The sequence below is a fragment of the Eurypyga helias genome, unplaced genomic scaffold (assembly GCF_000690775.1).
Source record: "Eurypyga helias isolate BGI_N326 unplaced genomic scaffold, ASM69077v1 scaffold3281, whole genome shotgun sequence".
In the NCBI taxonomy this organism is placed as follows: domain Eukaryota; kingdom Metazoa; phylum Chordata; class Aves; order Eurypygiformes; family Eurypygidae; genus Eurypyga; species Eurypyga helias.
Genome location: NW_010232608.1, coordinates 110,165 through 128,699, shown reverse-complemented (window position 1 = coordinate 128,699; position 18,535 = coordinate 110,165). Strand labels below are relative to the sequence as shown.

The window sequence follows — 18,535 nt, the reverse complement described above, 5'->3', positions numbered from 1 at the left end:
GTTTCATTTTCCCATTTTTCTTACACTTCAGGGGAAAAATACGTTGGCTACAATTTACTAGTCTTCCCTACAAGCTAGGTCTTTAAACAGTATTGTAATACTATTATGTTTTTGTAGCATTGAAAAGCAATTAAAAGAGGTAGGAGTTTGAGTCACTGGCATGGGGGTATAAGCATGGAAAACATTAAGTCAGCTAAGCAGAGTTATAGTGAGATTAATATTTGGAAGTCAGTTGGTTAAAAGCTTTCCTAATCTACAGTTTTCATCTTTCCTCAGAAAGTTCCTCCTTGTTGCTAGATAAAACCAATGCCAAAAAAAAAAAAAAAAATCCTTAGGGACACTGGAGTGTGATGTCTGTCTTAAAAAATACTGTACTATCTAAAAATTCTCAACATTATGTTGAATTGTGCAAAACATTAAGTTTGCATTTTTTTCAGGACCTCCTTTTACCTGACCAAATTAAATGAACTCTGTTCTCCATTAAAACAGTGTGCTGATCTCATTGTTTATTGTAGCTGGCAGATTTTTATAATTAAAGTTGATGATCAGTATTCTCTTAATTTGGACATAACTATTCTCATGAACTGCTGTATCAAGTCATTAATTCTAAAAGACTGTGTGTTGTGAATAATCATAACAAATATTTTTAGCATCTCTTTTCAGTTTTGATTCCATAGCTTTTAAGCAGCAAGGTTTTTATGTTGTTAAGCATCATTGCAAGTTTAAGCATCAGTTCATCTTCTGCTTTTGAGATCTCAGCATCTCTCAAATGCACTTATTTATTTTCCCATATTTTAGAAGAAATTGGGGGCCATGTTTTTCCCAAACACTTTGGGTGATCGAATATACACCCACTATGTAGTAGGCACTCTTATGTGCAGTTACACACTTTTCTTTTTAACTGTAGTCTTGCACAGGAGGCTGCACTTTTTAAAAAGTATTTTTATGCAAACCAAAGTGGCCTTTTTGTTTTACACACATCTCTGCCTTGAGATTTTTATTACTCTAGGAGATTCAAGTCCCCGAGGTACATATTTAAGAGAGATAAGGCATGAAATCAATATATTCTAGCTACATCACTATCATGATCCTCCATCCAACAAAGTGTTAAGATGCATCTTTGCCTTCAGTGATAAAGGAGGCGCGGGAGCTACTCAGAGGCTGCTTTCAAGCACGTGGTATCAGTTTCGGTACTAGGTAAGGATTCTCTGTTAACGTTCACCATGAGAATTCTACCCCAAGGACACGGCAACCCGTGTGGGTGCCGTGTGTGACCAGTCCTATCATCCCTCTTCCACAAAGGTTGCTCCCTTGAACAGCTATTCATTTTTTAGACCCACCCTGGAACAGTTACTCTCTTTCTAAATCCGCCCTCAAACAGTTACTCACCTTATCCACGCCCCCAAAGTGACGACAGTGGAAAGTCCGAGAAGGCAGCAGCACAGAACTTTCAAACCCTCACGAGGCAAGAAAAACATTTGCTTCTTTTCTGTGTGTGGATTTTTTTTCTTTTTCTTTTTTTTTTTTATTGTTAATGGTTTGTTATATTTTGTCTAAGAAGAGGCATGACCTTTATGGTGGGAGGAATATATTCACAGTAAGCCACTGCAGCAGTTAACAAATGGCACTGCTTTGCTTCATCATGTAACTAACCTTGGAAGCTGGTTTTTTGTTTCATTTCAAACATTCCTCTAGGATAAGGCTTACTACTTATTCTTCCCTAATTGGCATTATATGAATGGATTTCACAGTTGATGTGAAAACCATGAAATATCGTGGGTCATGTGGGAGGGTCTAATATTTTTTGTTTTTTCATGGCTCAAACCACAGATTATGGGAATTCAATTAGGTACTGCTCACACTTGATTTATGCTTTTCTACCAGTAGGTCGGCTATATCAGCGGAAAGTGTATGTGCTGTCCATCCTACCTGGGAAGAAGGGATTGTGCCACTGGGCATGGTTGTAGGCTGTCGTTTCATACAAATAGTGTTTTCAGGAGTACTGAGCGCTTACAGGTGGCTTATGGGTCTAACAGAACTGCAGGTGCTCAGCTAACTAGAAAGTAGGTCCTGTATGAACTGAACAGGGCTTGGAGTTGTAACAAGTTCCAGCCAGCTTGGCCCCAGAAATTTGTCCATGTACCTCTAGGCCATACAGAGAACGATAATTACAACCTGATCCTGCAAGGTGACAAGCACTCCAGTCCCCATCCAACAACTTACTTAGCCAGGACAGATTTTCTGGGAGTTAAAAGGTCTGTCACCCTCATGAGCACCCCTTGGTACAATGGGTGCTCAGTTAGGTAAGAAGGCTTTGCCTCTGCCCCCTCCCACCTCACCTTTCCAGTTAGCATTGCAGATGGATCCTGCCCTTTACTTTATACCTGGCAGTCATCCCAATGAATGCTGGTGCTCCTTGTGTATTTGAAATTTAGCATGTTGTTTTGCTGGACTGTGACTGGAGTGTTTAGTCTGCCTTGCAGCACTGCATTCTAGATGGACTACTTCTTTTTCTATTCCCTATGCTAGTACATTTAGTCGAGTAATTTCTACTGATGATTCATTAACTATTCTAGCAATCTGTTGCTGCTGAAATGCTAGGGTTGGTTTCTGATTTCTTTTTTTTCCAGGCAAAATCTGTGTAAAATGTGAGAGCTCACATGGTGTTTTTGTTAGGTATGATGCACTCACCAGGATTTGAGGGAAACCTAAATTTCAGCTTCCAGACTCTGATGAATGCAGACAGTCTCTACATGGTCTCACATTACACTCTGCTGCTCAACCTAAAATTGGCCAACTCTGATTACTACAGGAAGAAGCCTGCCCAAGCCCCTGTCTTGCTGGTGAGTTGGGGAATATGGGAAACTGTTAAAAAATCTGCTTTGCTTCCTTTCACATAAAACAGCCCACACATAAAGCCTTCAGGCTTCTTGCTAAGTGGAGAAATAATAATTGCAAATGAAGCATTCTCCCAGCTGCTTATGAATCTTACATGATAAATGTCACGCATCTGAACTACACAGCTTCTCTGTAATTTTTAGAGGGATGAATGCTGCTTACTGGTGGGCACTGTATCTTCAGAACAGATCTTCATTAGCACACGTGATGCAGCAAGTGTTGTCTGTGCACATTATCAAGGGACATGCCTTCATCTTGCAACTGCTTTTGAGCATGATGATAAATTTCTTGCTTAATACTTGGTTTGTATTTACGCAGATGAAGTAATGAGAAATTAGAGTGAAAAATATTAAGGTTTTAATAGTATAACTGGTGATTTTTGTGGCATCTGGGATTTCTGAGCTTGGGATTCTTGAAAATTGTTTTGAAGGCTGCAGGAGTTATAAAACATGAATCTGTTTTTCAACTAAGTTGCCAAAGAGAAAATGTTTCAGAGTTTTCCTAAAAATAAAAAAACAGTGATACATGGAATAAAAAAAAAATTTTTTTAAAAATCTGTTAAAATGTACCATTATTGCTGAGCTTCCCATGTAAGAGAATTTATGTTCTAAACGACCTCAAAAACAAGTGGGTTTTAACATCATCATCAGTTCTGGTATGCTCTTCAGCAGCTGCAAGCCTCATCTGTGACTCAGAACCTTCTCTAGGGGCAGCACTGTGCACAGCAGGCCTGAGCATGACCCAGATATTGGTGAAAACAGTCCCGATATCTAACAGGACCCCAGTTCATCTCTGGTGACTGTTCAATGCAGCAGGGCCTGATTGCTGGACAGGCAGCATTAGGTGCCACAACTTCTTTTTATCGGAACTCAGATCTTACCCCTGCCTCATGGAGATAGTGAGGCATCAGCATGTCCCACTGTCACTGTGCAAGAACCGTCATGATTTGCATCTTGCATGAACTGCAGTAAGAGAAGGGAAAGCTCCTCGTTTATGTCGTTCTCCACCATTGAGACACACTGCGATCCTCTGTTAGTTCTTCGTAACTTCATTTCTACTCCTGCGTTCCTTTAAGCGCAGGATTAGACCCATGAAATGAGGCTCATGCTGTAGGGTTTACTGTTGTCTTACATCTGGCTTTTATGTTTCACTGCAGAAGGAGTTCATGAAGCAGGTCCAGTCCAGTGGAGTGCTGATGGTATTTTCCCAGGCCTGGGTTGAAGAACTGTACCACCAGGTACTAGAAAGGAACATGCTGGGGGAAGCTGGATACTGGGGAAGCCCTGAAGAGCACAGCCTTCCACTTATCACCATGCTGACAGGTATGTTCTGGTGGCAAGGCTAACTTCCAAGCACGGGTCTAAACCAAGCTACAGTAACATGCAGCTTTGTTGCATTATATACAGAACAGCATGTCATCATGTGGCATTGCACAAAATGAGAATCACAGACTGGTTTGGGTTGGAAGGGACCTTAAAGACCATCTAGTTCCAACGCCCCTGCCATGGGCAGGGACACCTTCCACTAGACCAGGTTGCTCCAAGCCTCATCCCGCCTGGCCTTGAACACTTCCAGGGATGGGGCATCCCCAGCTTCTCTGGGCAACCTGTTCCAGTGCCTCACCACCCTCTCTGTGAAGAACTTCTTCCTGATATCTAATCTAAACCTCCCCACTTTCCATTGAAACCTGTTACCCCTTGTCCTGTCACTAGAGGCCCTTGTAAAAAGTCCCCCCCAGCTTCCTTGTAGCCCCTTCAGGTACTGGAAGGCTGCAATAAGGTCTCCCCGGAGCCTTCTCTTCTCCAGGGTAGAGAAGGAGTCAGACTTAACTGTGTCAGGTTCTTAAGTGTTTGTTTTGGATCAGACAGAAAGCCTTTGAAGCATGGGTTTAAAACAAACTCTTAGTGGGAAAGAGGGAGAGTAAGATTGTTCACTGAACCAAATGATCTCTCAATGCTGTCAGCTGCAGTTCTGGTAGCCTTGGTACCTGTTAGTGATAAGCAGTAAGGCTGCTGTTTTCTTCATGTCATAGCAAAGCCATTTTAGTGCTCTGTGGTGCCGTACAAATGCAAATAGTGCTGTCTGACCATGGAAGCTTTCCACAGATTGGGCTCCCCTTGGATCAGGTTTGCGGTACGAGAGGGATATGCCAAATGGCACTAGAGAGAAGCTGAAAATCTGGAGCGCTTCTAACAACTGCTTAAAAACAACCCTCAGCTTCCTTTGAGGGGAAAAAAAAATCAAATGCTATCAGCTGAAAGGCAGCAGGATGTCTGTGATACTGTATTGGTATGAAATGCACTGTCTGCCTGAATGTGTATACTGTATGATTACAGAGAGGTAATTAAAACAGTGTATGCAGGGAGAACACTGGCTTCAGCTGAGCCATTAACTGGTAGTCAGAGGGCACTGCTCAGAAAGATTTTTGCTGATTGTATTGACCTCAGTGTTGCTTTTAGCTATGAAGCTGGGAAGCTGGAAGAAACACTTTGGAAAAAGAATAGCCATGAAGTATATGGAGAAGAGACAGGCAGATGAGCTGCTAGAAGGGAAATCAAACTGACATCCCTAATGTTAAACTGTCTCTGAGAAGCCCATCTTTTGTTGTGTTGGAGAGAGGGTTGCATTTCTTTCGTTGTGATCGAATCTACATAGGTCTACTAAAAATTGCATTTAAGACATAGAATCCTAGTGCATCTTGAGGACTCAGACTGAGGTCTGGGAACATCTAGATACAGGATTTCGGAAGATTTGAAAGGTTATGCTAAGAAACGTGGAAATTTAACATTGAGGGAAGGCCTGAACTGTAATAAATGACGTGAAATCTTTGAGAGTTCTGGTGACTGTGTAATACCAGGGAGTGTGGCGCTTTTGAGCGTGGGATATTTCCCCTCTTCAAGAAAACATTGGTTATACTGGGCAAAGCATATGATGCCACAGCTCCTGTTTATGTCAAGGCTTCAGAAGGCTGCCAAAAAAGAGCAACTACAAAGCATACCTGAGAAGTCAGGAGTGCTAGTACTTACTTGAACAAAGAGCCAGTAGGAGGTGCTTTCCTTATGCCATCTGTCTGTCAAATAGTAATTTTTTTTTCTTTTTAATGTTCTGGCAGATATCGATGGCTTGGGAAGCAGTGCAATTGGTGGCCAATTGATGGCATCTGCTTCAGCTCAATCTCCTCTTTCCCAAAACTGGAAGGCAGATGATTCTGTTGTAGCAGGTAATTAAGACTGTATTATAAGCACAAGTGGATTGTTATATACCATAAGCACACTCAGATAAATTGTGTTTTAGCACAATTTAAAGGTTGATGGAACTATGTTGGTACATCCTACGTGTGAATTGGTAGTCCAGCGTGCAGAGGTCAAATATGACTTTTTTTTTTTTTACCACTGATGACAAAGCTGCCGTTGTGTTATTTTCCAGTAGTAGTAGTAATGCATTTCTCACTCCAGGAGTTGCTTTTGCCCGATACCTTTTAATCGGCTGTTGGAAGAACTTGATTGACACTTTGTCCACACCACTTACTGGCCGTATGGCAGGCAGCTCCAAGGGGCTGGCCTTCATCTTGGGAGCAGAAGGAGCCAAGGAGCAGAACCAAAAGGAGAAGGACTCCATCTGTGTGAGCCTGGATGGACTGAGGAGGGCAGCCCGGCTGAGCTGTGCTCTAGGTACTGCTACATGTGGGATGTCATGGCAGACTCATAAAATAGCATAGTAACTTTCCTTGAAGGATTTTGGGAGAGAGAAAAGCAGCATCCTATTCCAGTCTTGGATAGGAACCTAACTGAAGGGAGTCCCCACAGAGCCTACCTGCCTTACAGTGTAGACATGTCCAGCCAACTTACCTTGGCACAACCTGTTGTTGAGGTTGCATGGGACTGAGGAGGAAATGCTGGTTAAACAGTAATTGTGCCGTTGCTTTACAGGAGTTGCTGCTAACTGTGCATCTGCTCTTGCCCAAATGGCTGCTGCCTCCTGTGTCCAAGAAGAGAAAGAGGAAAAAGAAATCCAAGAGCCCAGTGATACTATAGCTCAAGGTGATTGTGTGATTAAATTATCTACCTTATCTCATATGGCCTGTAAAGGTGCAACTGGAAAGTACTTTGCTATGCGTAGTAGGACAGAGGGCAATGCCGTTACTCTACCCCACTCAGTTGTAGGTGTATGGGATCTATGTCTAGAGGTTTGAGTGCATGTCCTGCTGTTGTAGGTTCTGAACATTATGTCACACTAATTATATTTTGTATGGAACCAAAATCAGTGGAACAACAGGTAAGTCAACAGCACATTTTGGAAATGTGCGCTTTTTAAGCCTTGTGATACTAGTACAGGCAGAGGGCACCAGAGAAACATTTGTTTTTAATGTGTTGGGTGGTAATATAGACTGAGTTTGTGTCCCTTTCCCTGACCTGTGCATACATCCTTTGTTATCTTTTGTCATCATCAGATATTTAAAACTGTTTCTGAATCATGCTGTAAGGAAGCTGGAATAAAAAAAAGATGTACATATAACATGTAATAAGTTCTGCATTCCTATAGCACTACTTCAGACTCAGTGGAAGTCAGTCAACTGTTGTCTCCAATGGCTGTTTGGGGAAGCACATAAAATGTGTCTGATGACATCTGATGGCTAATGGCAAGAAGCCCATGACAAAAGTATTGCACAAATGACTCTGCTTGGCACTTAAATTTGGTGTCTCAGTAGAGGAAACAAAGCTGCATAGGCCTGAGCACAAACAAACTACTAGATATGGCTGAGAGGAGTTGGCAAGGCCACGCTGAAGCAAAGAGGAGGCAGTAGCCAGAGGGCAGCAGATCTGTTCTGTGAAAGCTTGGAGAGCTTCAAAATTTGTTTCCCTTCCAATGCAGTGTGACAACTAAACTTTTCAGAGGTTCTCAGGAAAAAGAATGAAGTCCAAATGCTTGTAGTTCAGATCAGGATTAGTTTTGCTTTGACTAGAGTATCCATTACCAAAAGCTCTTTAGTGAAACTTTTGTATGGAAATGAATGTGAAATCTGCAAACTTTTTTTTTTTTCCCCCCATAGCAAAGGAGATTTCTGTAAAAATAAACAAATATCCAGCCAGCCAGCTCCAAAGAGAAACTGGCAATCTGCATCTGTCCTGTGGGCGACAAGATGTGAATCTGGGGGTGGAGAGTGTCAATCTGTCATTGTTTTTTGGTTTGGTTTTTTTTCATGCATATATGATCAGTCAAAAGGGATTTTAATTTTAAAACTGCCTCATGTGTATTAGGAAGAAATGGGTTTCTCCAATTTGTTTTTTGTCTAAAATCCATGTTCTTTTATAGCTTTCTGACTGTATACCTTTGTGGTCACCCTATGTACAAACCAGTGATTGTTTAAAAGCTGGAGAAGCTAATGGGTTTTTTTAATTTTATTTTTCATGCTGCAGTGAAACAGAAAGTGGAGCAGAAACTGGAGCAGATGGGGAAAGTGCAGGGAGTCTGCCTGCACACTGCTCATGTTTTGTGTATGGATGCAGTCCTTAACGTAGGCCTGGAGATGGGAAGCCACAATCAGGACTGTTGGCCTCACGTGTTCAGGTACTCAACAGCTTTCCCAAAAGAAACAGAATTTATACCATGTTTCTTGAAAGTAACTCACTGAGGAAAAAAGACTTTACATGCTCTTGTTCTGTAAAAACAATGTCAGAGTGAATTAACTGCCAGTATCTGTAAGAGGAAAAAAAAGGCAGTGCTGTTCTCCACCACTGTTCAGAGGCAAAATCAGTGCTTAGAAATGTCAAAGTTCCCAGAAAACTGGCAGACCCAGGAACCTAAATGGGCATTTCAGGCACCTCTACTAAACTGGTTGCTATCTAGGCACACGGGAGGCCAAAGGATGTAAGAAAACAGATAATCTATGTGTAGTCTGAGAGTTAGAGATCGTCTCTTTACAGTTTGAGGAGGATGTCTTGTGTATCCTATCTGGTTCAGATGTAGAAATGGGTACCTGCAAATTGGCAGTGGGTTTCCACGCAAGCTGGCGTCCCACACTGATGGGGCTGTGAGGCAGCCGAGAGCTACACTTGCACCATCATTCTGACTCACCTCTGGGGCACAGACCCAAGTGTTTCTTCAGTGAGCCCGGTGACTAGTGTCTGTGTGTAAGTTGTTGTTTTGAGGGTTTTATTTATCTTTGCTTCTCCTGTTTGCTCTCAGGGTGTGTGAGTACATCAGCACGCTGGAGCACACCCACTTCAGTGACGGTGCTTCCCAGCCCTCCCTTACCATCACCCAGTCGCAGCAGGCACCTGGAGGGCTGCACCCAGACTCTGAGCCTGGGGAGTCTCCTCAGGCCCTGACCCCTGAGCAGGAGACCACCCTCAGCAGCAATCCTGTCATTCAGCCAGTTTCCATCCAGGAACTCATCAAGGAGAGCAGCAAGGGCAGAGCTTTTGACTTCCGTGGAGGCAGCCTGCTGTGTGGGACCAGTGCTGCCAAGGCTGTTCTCACACTCTCCACGCAAGCTGACAGGTAAAAGCAGTGCTCTTAGGAACCTGAATCCCCGTTCCCAAAACAGGACCAAAATGGACCTTTTTATGGTGCAGTGGGGCCTGATCTCTCATTGTTGTAGCCACTTTCTTCAGTTGAGTTTCACAAGAGAGCTGCGTGTGCATCACAAACAGGCATTACTAAAAGACCTGGTTTTCTGCATCTCTGCAGTACCTGCCCTGCAGGTAGTGGGCTGAGTATGTCTGCACGACAGCAAATATGCCACGTAAATCAAATGCATCCCGACACTGGTGAATTTACTGCTTGCATGTGAATTCATCTGTTGTGGTCATTAAAGCAGACAAAATAAGTAGGTGCCTGTCCTGACAGGAGGGGGCTGAGTGACAAGACCAGTGTTGGTTACAAAGCAGCTGCTTTTGTCAGGACTGTGTGAACCGTGTGTCAACCTGCCCCAGTGTGTCCGGACGAGGAAGGGCCACCAAGCGTGGTCACAGAATGTCTAGGTTAAGTGTCCCTACAACGCTGCAGACCGATATGTCACAGACTTTTTCACTGTTTCCTCTATCCTTTTGGCAGCCCGGGCTAGAGCTGAAAATTTCCCGGGTTTGCATGCTCCTAATAATACCCCTTTTTTCTCCAGCTGGCTTTTTGCATTCTTGATTGCTGCACATAGGAGGGTGTTATTTGTAAACTCAGAGGAAAAGCTAATGCGTGCTAACACTGCTTGTAGGGGTTTGACTGTGCATGGAAAGTACCTTTTATTCAGGAATCTCACAACACAACTTGGTTCCAAGGATTAGAGAATAGCAGTACTGTAATGTTAGAGATCCGGGTTTGATTTCTGCACTGTTACTTCAGTGCGGACGTTATCAGGATTCAGTCCTGTTTTCCCAGGACTACAGAATGGTTTTCATGAAAACCAATGTCAGAAAGACGTATTTGTGTCAACTTGTGGCTGTACAATGTGAAATTTCACTGTGATCTCTGTAGAACCCACCTCCTGTGTAAGCGTAAGTTTGCTGCTTTAAGGGTACAGATTTTAACTCTTACATCTTAAGAGCTCATTGCAGATGAAAATAACAACTCTTGTTTGTATGCCTAAATAGCAATTCAGGTACAGCAGCTTTAGGTCTAAGACTTGAATTATAAAGCACTGTAACTTCAGATGGAGCAGACTGGTGTAACCCTGAAGTCACTGAAGTTATGATGATCTGTGTTGTGAGGACTGGGCATACTCTCACTGGTTTTTTGGTTTTTTTTTTTGATTACTGTTCATGAACTGCTTATAACATTAAGATACAGTAATGGGGAAGCGTTGATTCCTTGAAAAAGTTACTTTTTATTTTGACTGTTTTAGTACCGCTGTTCAATCTTGGAAAGGTTCTGGTTGGTCCTACAGCACTCTACTTCCCACCTGCCAATTAGTAAAGCTGCTGGATCAAAGTCTTTCTGTAGCACTGTATAAATGAAAAAGCCCTCACCAAAGACAACACGTAGCAGCCATGAACAGATAAGGATGTTCCTCTTAACATGCACACTGAAGTCTGCATCTCATGAATTTTTCAGTTAGATTCTGTTCTTTTACTCACAGGCTCTTTGAAGATGCTGCTGACAAGTTAAACTTGATGGCACTGGCAGGCTTCCTTTACCAGCTCAAGAAGGCTTCTCAGGCCCAGCTTTTCCATTCAGTCACCGATACAGTTGATTACTCCCTAGCAATGCCAGGTAAATCACCTCAAGATCCCTTAGAGTTCTGTGTTTCATGTACAGCTGTACTGCTTACAGGACTTGCTTTGTATTTTTCCAATTGAATTTCTGAGTATAAGTAAAACAGTATTTAATCTACTAAGATCTTTCTATAGGAGAAATTCAAAGTCTTCAGAAAAGGTTGAGCATTTTTTTGGGACAGGGACCCATTCCTGCTATGAAACACTTCAGAGGACATTCATTTGATTCTTGGACTTCGGGGGTTTTAATTATCCATAGATATTTAATCGCAGCCCCATTTTGGAGCCTAATCCAATAAGGAAACTTGGGTGAACATAGACCTAGGACAGTGGATTTAGGTTAGACACTTGACAGTGGGATAACCTCCGAAGCGTTCAGGAAATGGGTGAGAGCAAACAAAGCACACAGCTGAAGAACGTTAAAGCAGTGGCATTTGTTCCATTTGCTCTTCCCCAGCAGAGTGGAGCATATAACTTACAGTACAAAGCCCGTGAATTGTCATTTCCGTCACTGTCTCAGATAGAAGAGAAGGATTGTACCCAAAGGAAATATTTCACTTAAATTTGTACTGTGCCTTTTGTAGTTACATTAGTCATATGGGCTTTGTTCTGTCCTGTGACAGATGTGGATTTTATCTAGTATATGTCTCATGTAACCCGTTTCCCTTCTCCCTGAAGTGCTACTTGTCATTTTCTCAATGTGACATTTCAAATTGATCGTTTTTTGCTCTTGCTTGTCTCCAGGCTGCAACATTCATCACTTTATTTCTAATAAATGGTGACCCCCTTATCATGTACTTAGCAGTCAATCATCAGTAGTTAGTAATAGTGAAGTTAAAATTTGGATAGTGAAATTAATTGTTTTTTTAATATTAAAAGTGGTATGCTCCCTGATTACATCTTTTGTTAGAGATAAAAGCACCAGCATATTTTAAATGAGAGAATGAAGCGTCCTTCTAACTGTTGTAAGAGTGACAGATGATTAGTCTCTTTTATAGGAAATAACAAATATTACTGGTTGGGGAGCAGAAAAACATTTTCTCACGTTCTTTGCTTCACATCCTTTGCTTGATAAAAAATACAAAAGGACAAACCAAAACTAAATAATTTGCATTTTATATTCTTTCCTGTAGATGTCACCAAATGTTTTTGCAGCTACTATTTTGGGTCTTAATATTAACTGTTTAACTCCTTGCTTAACTTTTCTGCTCTACTACTCCAAACCTTTGTCTTTAAAATGTTTAAAAAAATATTTGATCACTTAAAATAAAGTGTGTTTAATAAGTTGTGCTTAAAACTTGTGTCCATCTCCTGTTCTTTTACCTACACAGGCATAGGCTGTGCTTTATATCAATTTTTTTTCCTTCTTTTTTCCCCTCCACCATCTTCCCCACTCTACCACCCACCACCCCCCTCCCGACTTAATACTAAAAATGTCTAACCTGATATCTGATCAAAATTCCAACTTAGACATCTAGAGGTGCAAGAGCTGCTGTTGCTTAGCTTCCATTTATTTTCTTATACTTTCTTGCAGGTGAAGTAAAATCTACCCAGGACAGGAGAAGCGCACTTCATTTGTTCCGACTTGGTGATGCCATGCTCAGAATTGTAAGGAGTAAATCTCGCCCATTGCTCCACCTCATGCGCTGCTGGAGCCTGGTGGCACCTCACCTTGTAGAGGTAGGAATGGGGGAGAAAATGGGAATGTGTGCAAGAGATGGCAAAGCTGGAGAAGGCTTGATAACTCTTAAAATGTATATCAACCCTCAACACTGTCAAAACTGGTTACACTCCTCTTGGAGTATTGTATACAGAATCAGAGAATGGTTTGGGTTGGAAGGGACCTTAAGGATCATCTAGTTCCAACCCCCCTGCCATGGGCAGGGCCCCCTTCCACTAGACCAGGTTGCTCCAAGCCTCATCCAGCCTGGCCTTGAACCCTTCCAGGGATGGGGCATCACGAGCTTCTCTGGGCAACCTGTTCCAGTGCCTCTCCACCCTCTCTGTGAAGAACTTCTTCCTGATATCCAATGTAACCCTCCCCACTTTTAATTTAAACCCGTTACCCTTGTCCTGTCACTACAGGCCCTTGTAAAAAGCCCCCCCCTCAGCTTCCTGTGGGAATATACTGTGTCCTATATTGTGACAGGCCACTGACAGTGCACTTTTAAATAACTGGAATGGGCAGGTCCAGGGACAGTGTGTTGGATTTTTGCAACAGGAGACTTCTAGTGTGTCAGTGGTGAAAAAATTTAAAGCACCCTAAGGGGTTACAAGTAACTCCTCCTTCTACCTATTTTCCCAGTCAGGGCCTGCATCCTTGCAAGACTTCCCATAAAAGGATGCAGGCTTTCTTTTCCCACATAAAGCCAGCTCAGCTGTGAAGATGGTGACATTTTTCCCTTTCCTTCTCCTACCTTGTGAACCCTGGCCAGTGGCATGACAGTAGCAGTCACTGAATGTATTTCAGCCATAACAAATCACCTTTCCTCAACCAAAATGTTTGGTCTGATCTGGTGAAACACTGGTGCCTTGACTTGTCAGGGCTATTTGATTTGTGTCATTGGTATGAATAAACCAATTGAATTCCTTTCTTTCTGTTGGTGAGGTATATGGTGTCATGTGCCCAGGTCTATTGGGAGCATGCTTCTCCAGGGTTTTAAGACGAGCTGTTGAGTAAATTGCCACAGCACGTTGCTTCATTGACTCAAGAAAATGTGTGTGCTGTCTCACAGCAGAGTTCAGACACTGAGGTGTCTCAGTGGAGTCCGTCCAAGTGAAGTAGCAATAGCAAAGACGAGTTCTGGTTTATGCTTTAACAGCCCTTTATCTTCCGAACTAGTCTCACTTGCCTTTGGATGCCAGGCTGAGACCACTTTAAATACCTTTCCTGTTTTGAACACTTTTGAGCCTTTTAAGATCCCAAGCCGGTTTAAACTCAAGTACCTTCCATGTTTTCAGAATGGACGGCTGGTGGGTATTTTTGGTTGACTTCAGTGCAGATTAAGGTGTTACTGGGAAGGAGCAATGTCAGGGAAAGGACAGAATTCAGCATAACCTGCTCAGGACAGTAACTTTATATGCAGAAACACCAGCGTTTAATTTTTAATAGCTCTTCCAAAGTGAGACAGTTCTCATCACTTTTAAGTTCCATAAATAGCCAAACAAAAGGTGAAATTTGGTCGTGTATAAATAGGTACGGTGAATGGAAAGATGGTCACACAGTAGAATCGAAAGACATTTCACACGAGTTCTGTTCTGTGGGGTTTAATATTTATTTATTTGTAGCTCTGTGCTCTTTGAATTGTCAGTGAGCCTTCATGGTCTGTGGGTCTTCAAGCAGCTCAGAGTCTCAGTCATCTCTTCCCACGGCAGTACTCCTCCATTTTCATTGCAGTGGGGTCCCTTGTCACGTTAGTCGTAAAGCTGTTTTAGGGTTCAGCAACATGAAGTGTTTATCTCCCTTAAAATTGTCTCCCTAAAAGCAAATATTTTGCTTGGACAAACTATAATACTCCTCCTTTCCCTGCAGGCTGCCTGTCATAAGGAGAGGCATGTGTCTCGGAAAGCTGTCTCTTTCATCCATGACATCCTCACTGAAGTGCTGACGGACTGGAATGAGCCTTCTCATTTTCACTTTAATGAGGCGCTTTTCCGCCCCTTTGAGCGTATCATGCAGCTGGAGCTGTGTGATGAGGATGTCCAAGACCAGGCAAGTCAGCCCTGATGAGGGTGTCTGTGTCTGGCCTGCCATGCCCATAAGAAAGACGGTCTCCAGAGTGCGATTGGTCCGCCTGAGAGTGTTTCCCAGATTCCTTTCAAATGGCACCCCTTAATCATCTCCAAGGAATCAGGAGGGCTCTGCCTTATCGAAGCCAGCATTGTGATAGAGCACAGAGACAGTACACCTGGTTTTAAAGTAATTAAATGAAACTTTTCTATTATCTCAGAAAAAGAAAACAAATATTCTAGACTGACATGGTAAAATCTGTGAATGTGTTCAGACCCATCCTCATTCCTTCTGAAGGTCCATGGGTGTATCAGGTCTGGTCATTCTTTTAACCTCTCCTACACTGTCCCAGGTGGTCACCTCCATAGGAGAGTTGGTGGAAATGTGTTCTACGCAGATCCAGTCAGGATGGAGACCCCTGTTCAGTGCCCTGGAAACAGTTCACAGCAGCAGCAAGTCAGAAGTTAAAGAGTACCTTGTAGGAGAATACTCTGTGGGTAAGGGTGCACTGCACTGACTGTTTTGTGTGTGCATTTGTTTCCCTGTCTCAATCCTTGGGGACGCAATAACTAACTCAGTGTATTTAAATGCCCTACCTGAGCAGTGGCACTGCAACACTCTGGCTGTACTGAAGCATCTAGTTTATTAGCTGGGGTGAGAGGGAAAGCAGAGGTGTTGTGCTGACTTTCTCATTCTATTCATCTGCCAGAATCTAGAGGATAGAAAGAAATGCTGCAAACCTGTTTGAGTATTTTTGGGCAAACAGTAGCGCAGGAGTTCTGAGCTTGGCTGGGCCTTTGTCGCTGTCCTGCTAGAGAAAGAAAATCATACTCTGTGCAACCACCACATCTCATGTGGATGGTCTTTCTTACTACCTGAAACCTATTCCCCTTGTACCTCAGGGCAAGTTAGTGATAATCTAGGCAAGTGTGGCCAGGCTCTTAATCACAAGGCTTCCATCTGCTAGCACGGTTACAAACCGTGTCTGCTGTAGGAATGATTCTGCATCCATCCCAGAGGTGTTTGTATGGGAACTGGGTAATATAGGAACATCACTTTAATCTGTCCTCTTGCCCCATTAGAGGAAATTTTTAAGTGTTACACCTCATGAGTAAGGGATATGGGTCTTCCTCTTAAATTTTGTCTTTCAGAGCTGTTATGATCAATGGCAAAATAGAAGTGTACACAGCTTTTGAAGCCTGATAATGTACTTAGGAAGAGCGAGGTGACTTAGTTACTGTGTAGTTTGAATCGTTTTCTGCGTGACTACTGTCTTCCCGGCAGCTCCCAAGAACTAAAACAGAAACCTCTCCCAGTCAGAAGCGTTAGCTACTGAACTGAATTCAAACCTGCCCTTACCGTTCTGGCAGGCATAAGCTGGTATTTTTCACAGGCAAAGGAGGGAGACTCTGTTACTTCCTACAGAGCGCTGCACGACTTGCCTCAGGAGCTAGAGAAGGTTTCACTTCTAACACCATTCCTGTTTCTGCCCAGAACAGATGAGATTCTACAGATTCAGTTAAATTGTTGAAAAAAATGTTGGAAAATCACCCTTTTGGGGGAAGGGGGAAGAGTTCTCATCTTGTTATTTCCACAGGGAAATGCCAGGCTCCGGTGTTTGATGTATTTGAAGCATTTCTAAACACAGACAGCATCCAGGTCTTTGCCAATGCTGCCACCAGTTACATTATGTGCCTTATGAAGTTTGTCAAAGGACTTGGTAAATATGTTTATTTTCCTTTTATCCTATTAAGTCATAATTCTCCTCCTGCAGAAGAAGGGAATTCAGTTATGTAATACATGGTATGGACGGGAAGAGAGAAGCAGTGAAGAAATTGAGTCCAGGATGCTTTAAAAAATAAAATCAAACCAAGACCAAGGGATTATTTCTGAAGCATTTTTAATGCTATCGGTTCTTCATAGCAGCAGAGGTGTACCTCGCTATTAAATGACCGCTTCATTTGATCTTGATTTCCATCAGGAATTACTTATATTCATTTAAATAATAAAGAAATCAAGCCAACCAACAGAATTCTGCAGAAAGGGCCTGGTGTTGTGCAGCGACAGCACGGATTGTCTCTGGCAGAACAGAGTGTGTTTTACGCTCAGCGATCAAAGCCACGGGGCTCTTTTCTACCCTTGCCCACCTCAGCAGCAGTAGTCTGGCGTGCCCAGTGCTGGAAACCTGCCGAACCTTCAGTGAGGCTGTGAGCGCTGCACCTCACAACACTGTTCCCATGCTTAGTTTTTTTGTTGTGTAACCGAGGGCAGCAGAGCCCAGGCTTGTCAAGTCAGGGTGACCCTACCGAGTAGTTGTGATACATCACCAAACTTCAGAACAAAGGCAAACGGTTTGGGTCATTCTGCCCCCGTGTTCCTGCTCTCCCCAGCTTGCCTTGATCATGGGAATTGGACACTTTTAATTCAACTGGAGCCATTGGGTTTTTTCTTACGTAAATTGAAGAACTTCTAGTAAGTGTCAAAATGGGGCTCTTTTTCACATATATATTGATTCACAGAGGTATCGAGGTCTGTAAGCGACTCTCTTTGATTTAAAAGAAGCACCTAACTGCAGCAGATGCAGTTTTTAATGCTGGTCTTGGCTTACTAAGCTATTTCACCACCAGTTTCAGTGGAGGCAGAATTCAGCTTGCAATGTATGTCTGGTACCAGTAGAGGGAACTCATGCTCCTTCTCGGGAATTTAAAAGCCTGTCTCTTACTTCTTTAGGTTTCTTACTTTCATGAGGTAAGTTTGTCCCTTTCATGATTGCATGTTAAAAAGCAAGGTCTTTTTTTCTATTAGAGGTAGTGGGACTATGGGATACTTCAGTACTGAGCAGTAGCAAATACATGACCATTTATGTGCGTTTTAACGTAAAGCTGAAGGATAACTACACTGGCTAACTTAGCAGATGTAGACAAGACTTTAAAATACATGATTGGGGAAGAGTTAAGGGCATAGAAAAAGCAAATAAAGGTAGTGAAAAAAAGAATAAAGTAGGATGTAGTATTTATCATGTGGGTTTTTTTCTGAGAGGAGTAGCTTTTAAGGCAATAAAATGTTAGTGTATATAAGCATTTAGTAAAGCTTCAGATTTGACACTGAATGTAAAATATTTGCCTAAACTAGAAACATGGTTACAAGCCAAGTATTATAGGGTAGGCAGAACATTGGCTGAGAGGGGAGGAAGCCAGACTGCACGCAGGGAACATGCTGGAGGGAATGGAGTTATCTGGGGAGGAGGTCTGCAACAGAACGCCTTGGAGCTGGCCTGCTTATTTAATACATTTAGTGAGGCTGACCTGAAAGTGGGAGTCTGTTAATGCCACAGAGTCAGTGACACCTGTGATACTGAGACACTGGAGGCTGAGGGTGTCTGTGGTGGCCTGACCTTGGCTGGAGGTCTGTCACTGCCCTCCTCAGCTGGGCAGGGGAGAGAAAATACGGTGAAAGGCTCAAGGGTTGAGATAAGGACAGAGAGGAACCACTCACCAATTACTGTCACAGGAAAACCAGACTTGACTGGGGGATAAAATAATTTAATCAATAAAAAGCGCACCAAAACCCAAACTTAAAACACATTCCCCCCACCCCTCTCTTCTTCCCAGGCTCAGCTTTGCTCCCGCTTCTCTCTGCCTCCTCCCCACCAGCAGTGCAGGGGGACAGGGAATGGGGGTTGTGGTCAGTCCATCACACA

At 42.9% G+C, this 18,535-nt stretch overlaps 1 protein-coding gene across 1 annotated transcript in view; it reads left to right on the top strand.

Moving 5' to 3' along the window:
* The window catches only part of KIAA1244 (KIAA1244 ortholog), a gene marked incomplete at its 5' end in the record, with an annotated part of 49,931 nt that overhangs the window by 15,153 nt on the left and 16,243 nt on the right, over positions 1 to 18,535 (top strand). The window contains 12 exons of the mRNA XM_010161434.1: positions 2,677 to 2,843; positions 4,055 to 4,220; positions 6,011 to 6,118; positions 6,354 to 6,569; positions 6,828 to 6,938; positions 8,316 to 8,466; positions 9,085 to 9,399; positions 10,970 to 11,103; positions 12,640 to 12,785; positions 14,638 to 14,817; positions 15,188 to 15,332; positions 16,433 to 16,555. Of these exons, the coding sequence (XP_010159736.1) occupies positions 2,677 to 2,843; positions 4,055 to 4,220; positions 6,011 to 6,118; positions 6,354 to 6,569; positions 6,828 to 6,938; positions 8,316 to 8,466; positions 9,085 to 9,399; positions 10,970 to 11,103; positions 12,640 to 12,785; positions 14,638 to 14,817; positions 15,188 to 15,332; positions 16,433 to 16,555 (1,962 nt within the window). The remainder of the gene's footprint in view (positions 1 to 2,676; positions 2,844 to 4,054; positions 4,221 to 6,010; positions 6,119 to 6,353; positions 6,570 to 6,827; positions 6,939 to 8,315; positions 8,467 to 9,084; positions 9,400 to 10,969; positions 11,104 to 12,639; positions 12,786 to 14,637; positions 14,818 to 15,187; positions 15,333 to 16,432; positions 16,556 to 18,535) is intronic.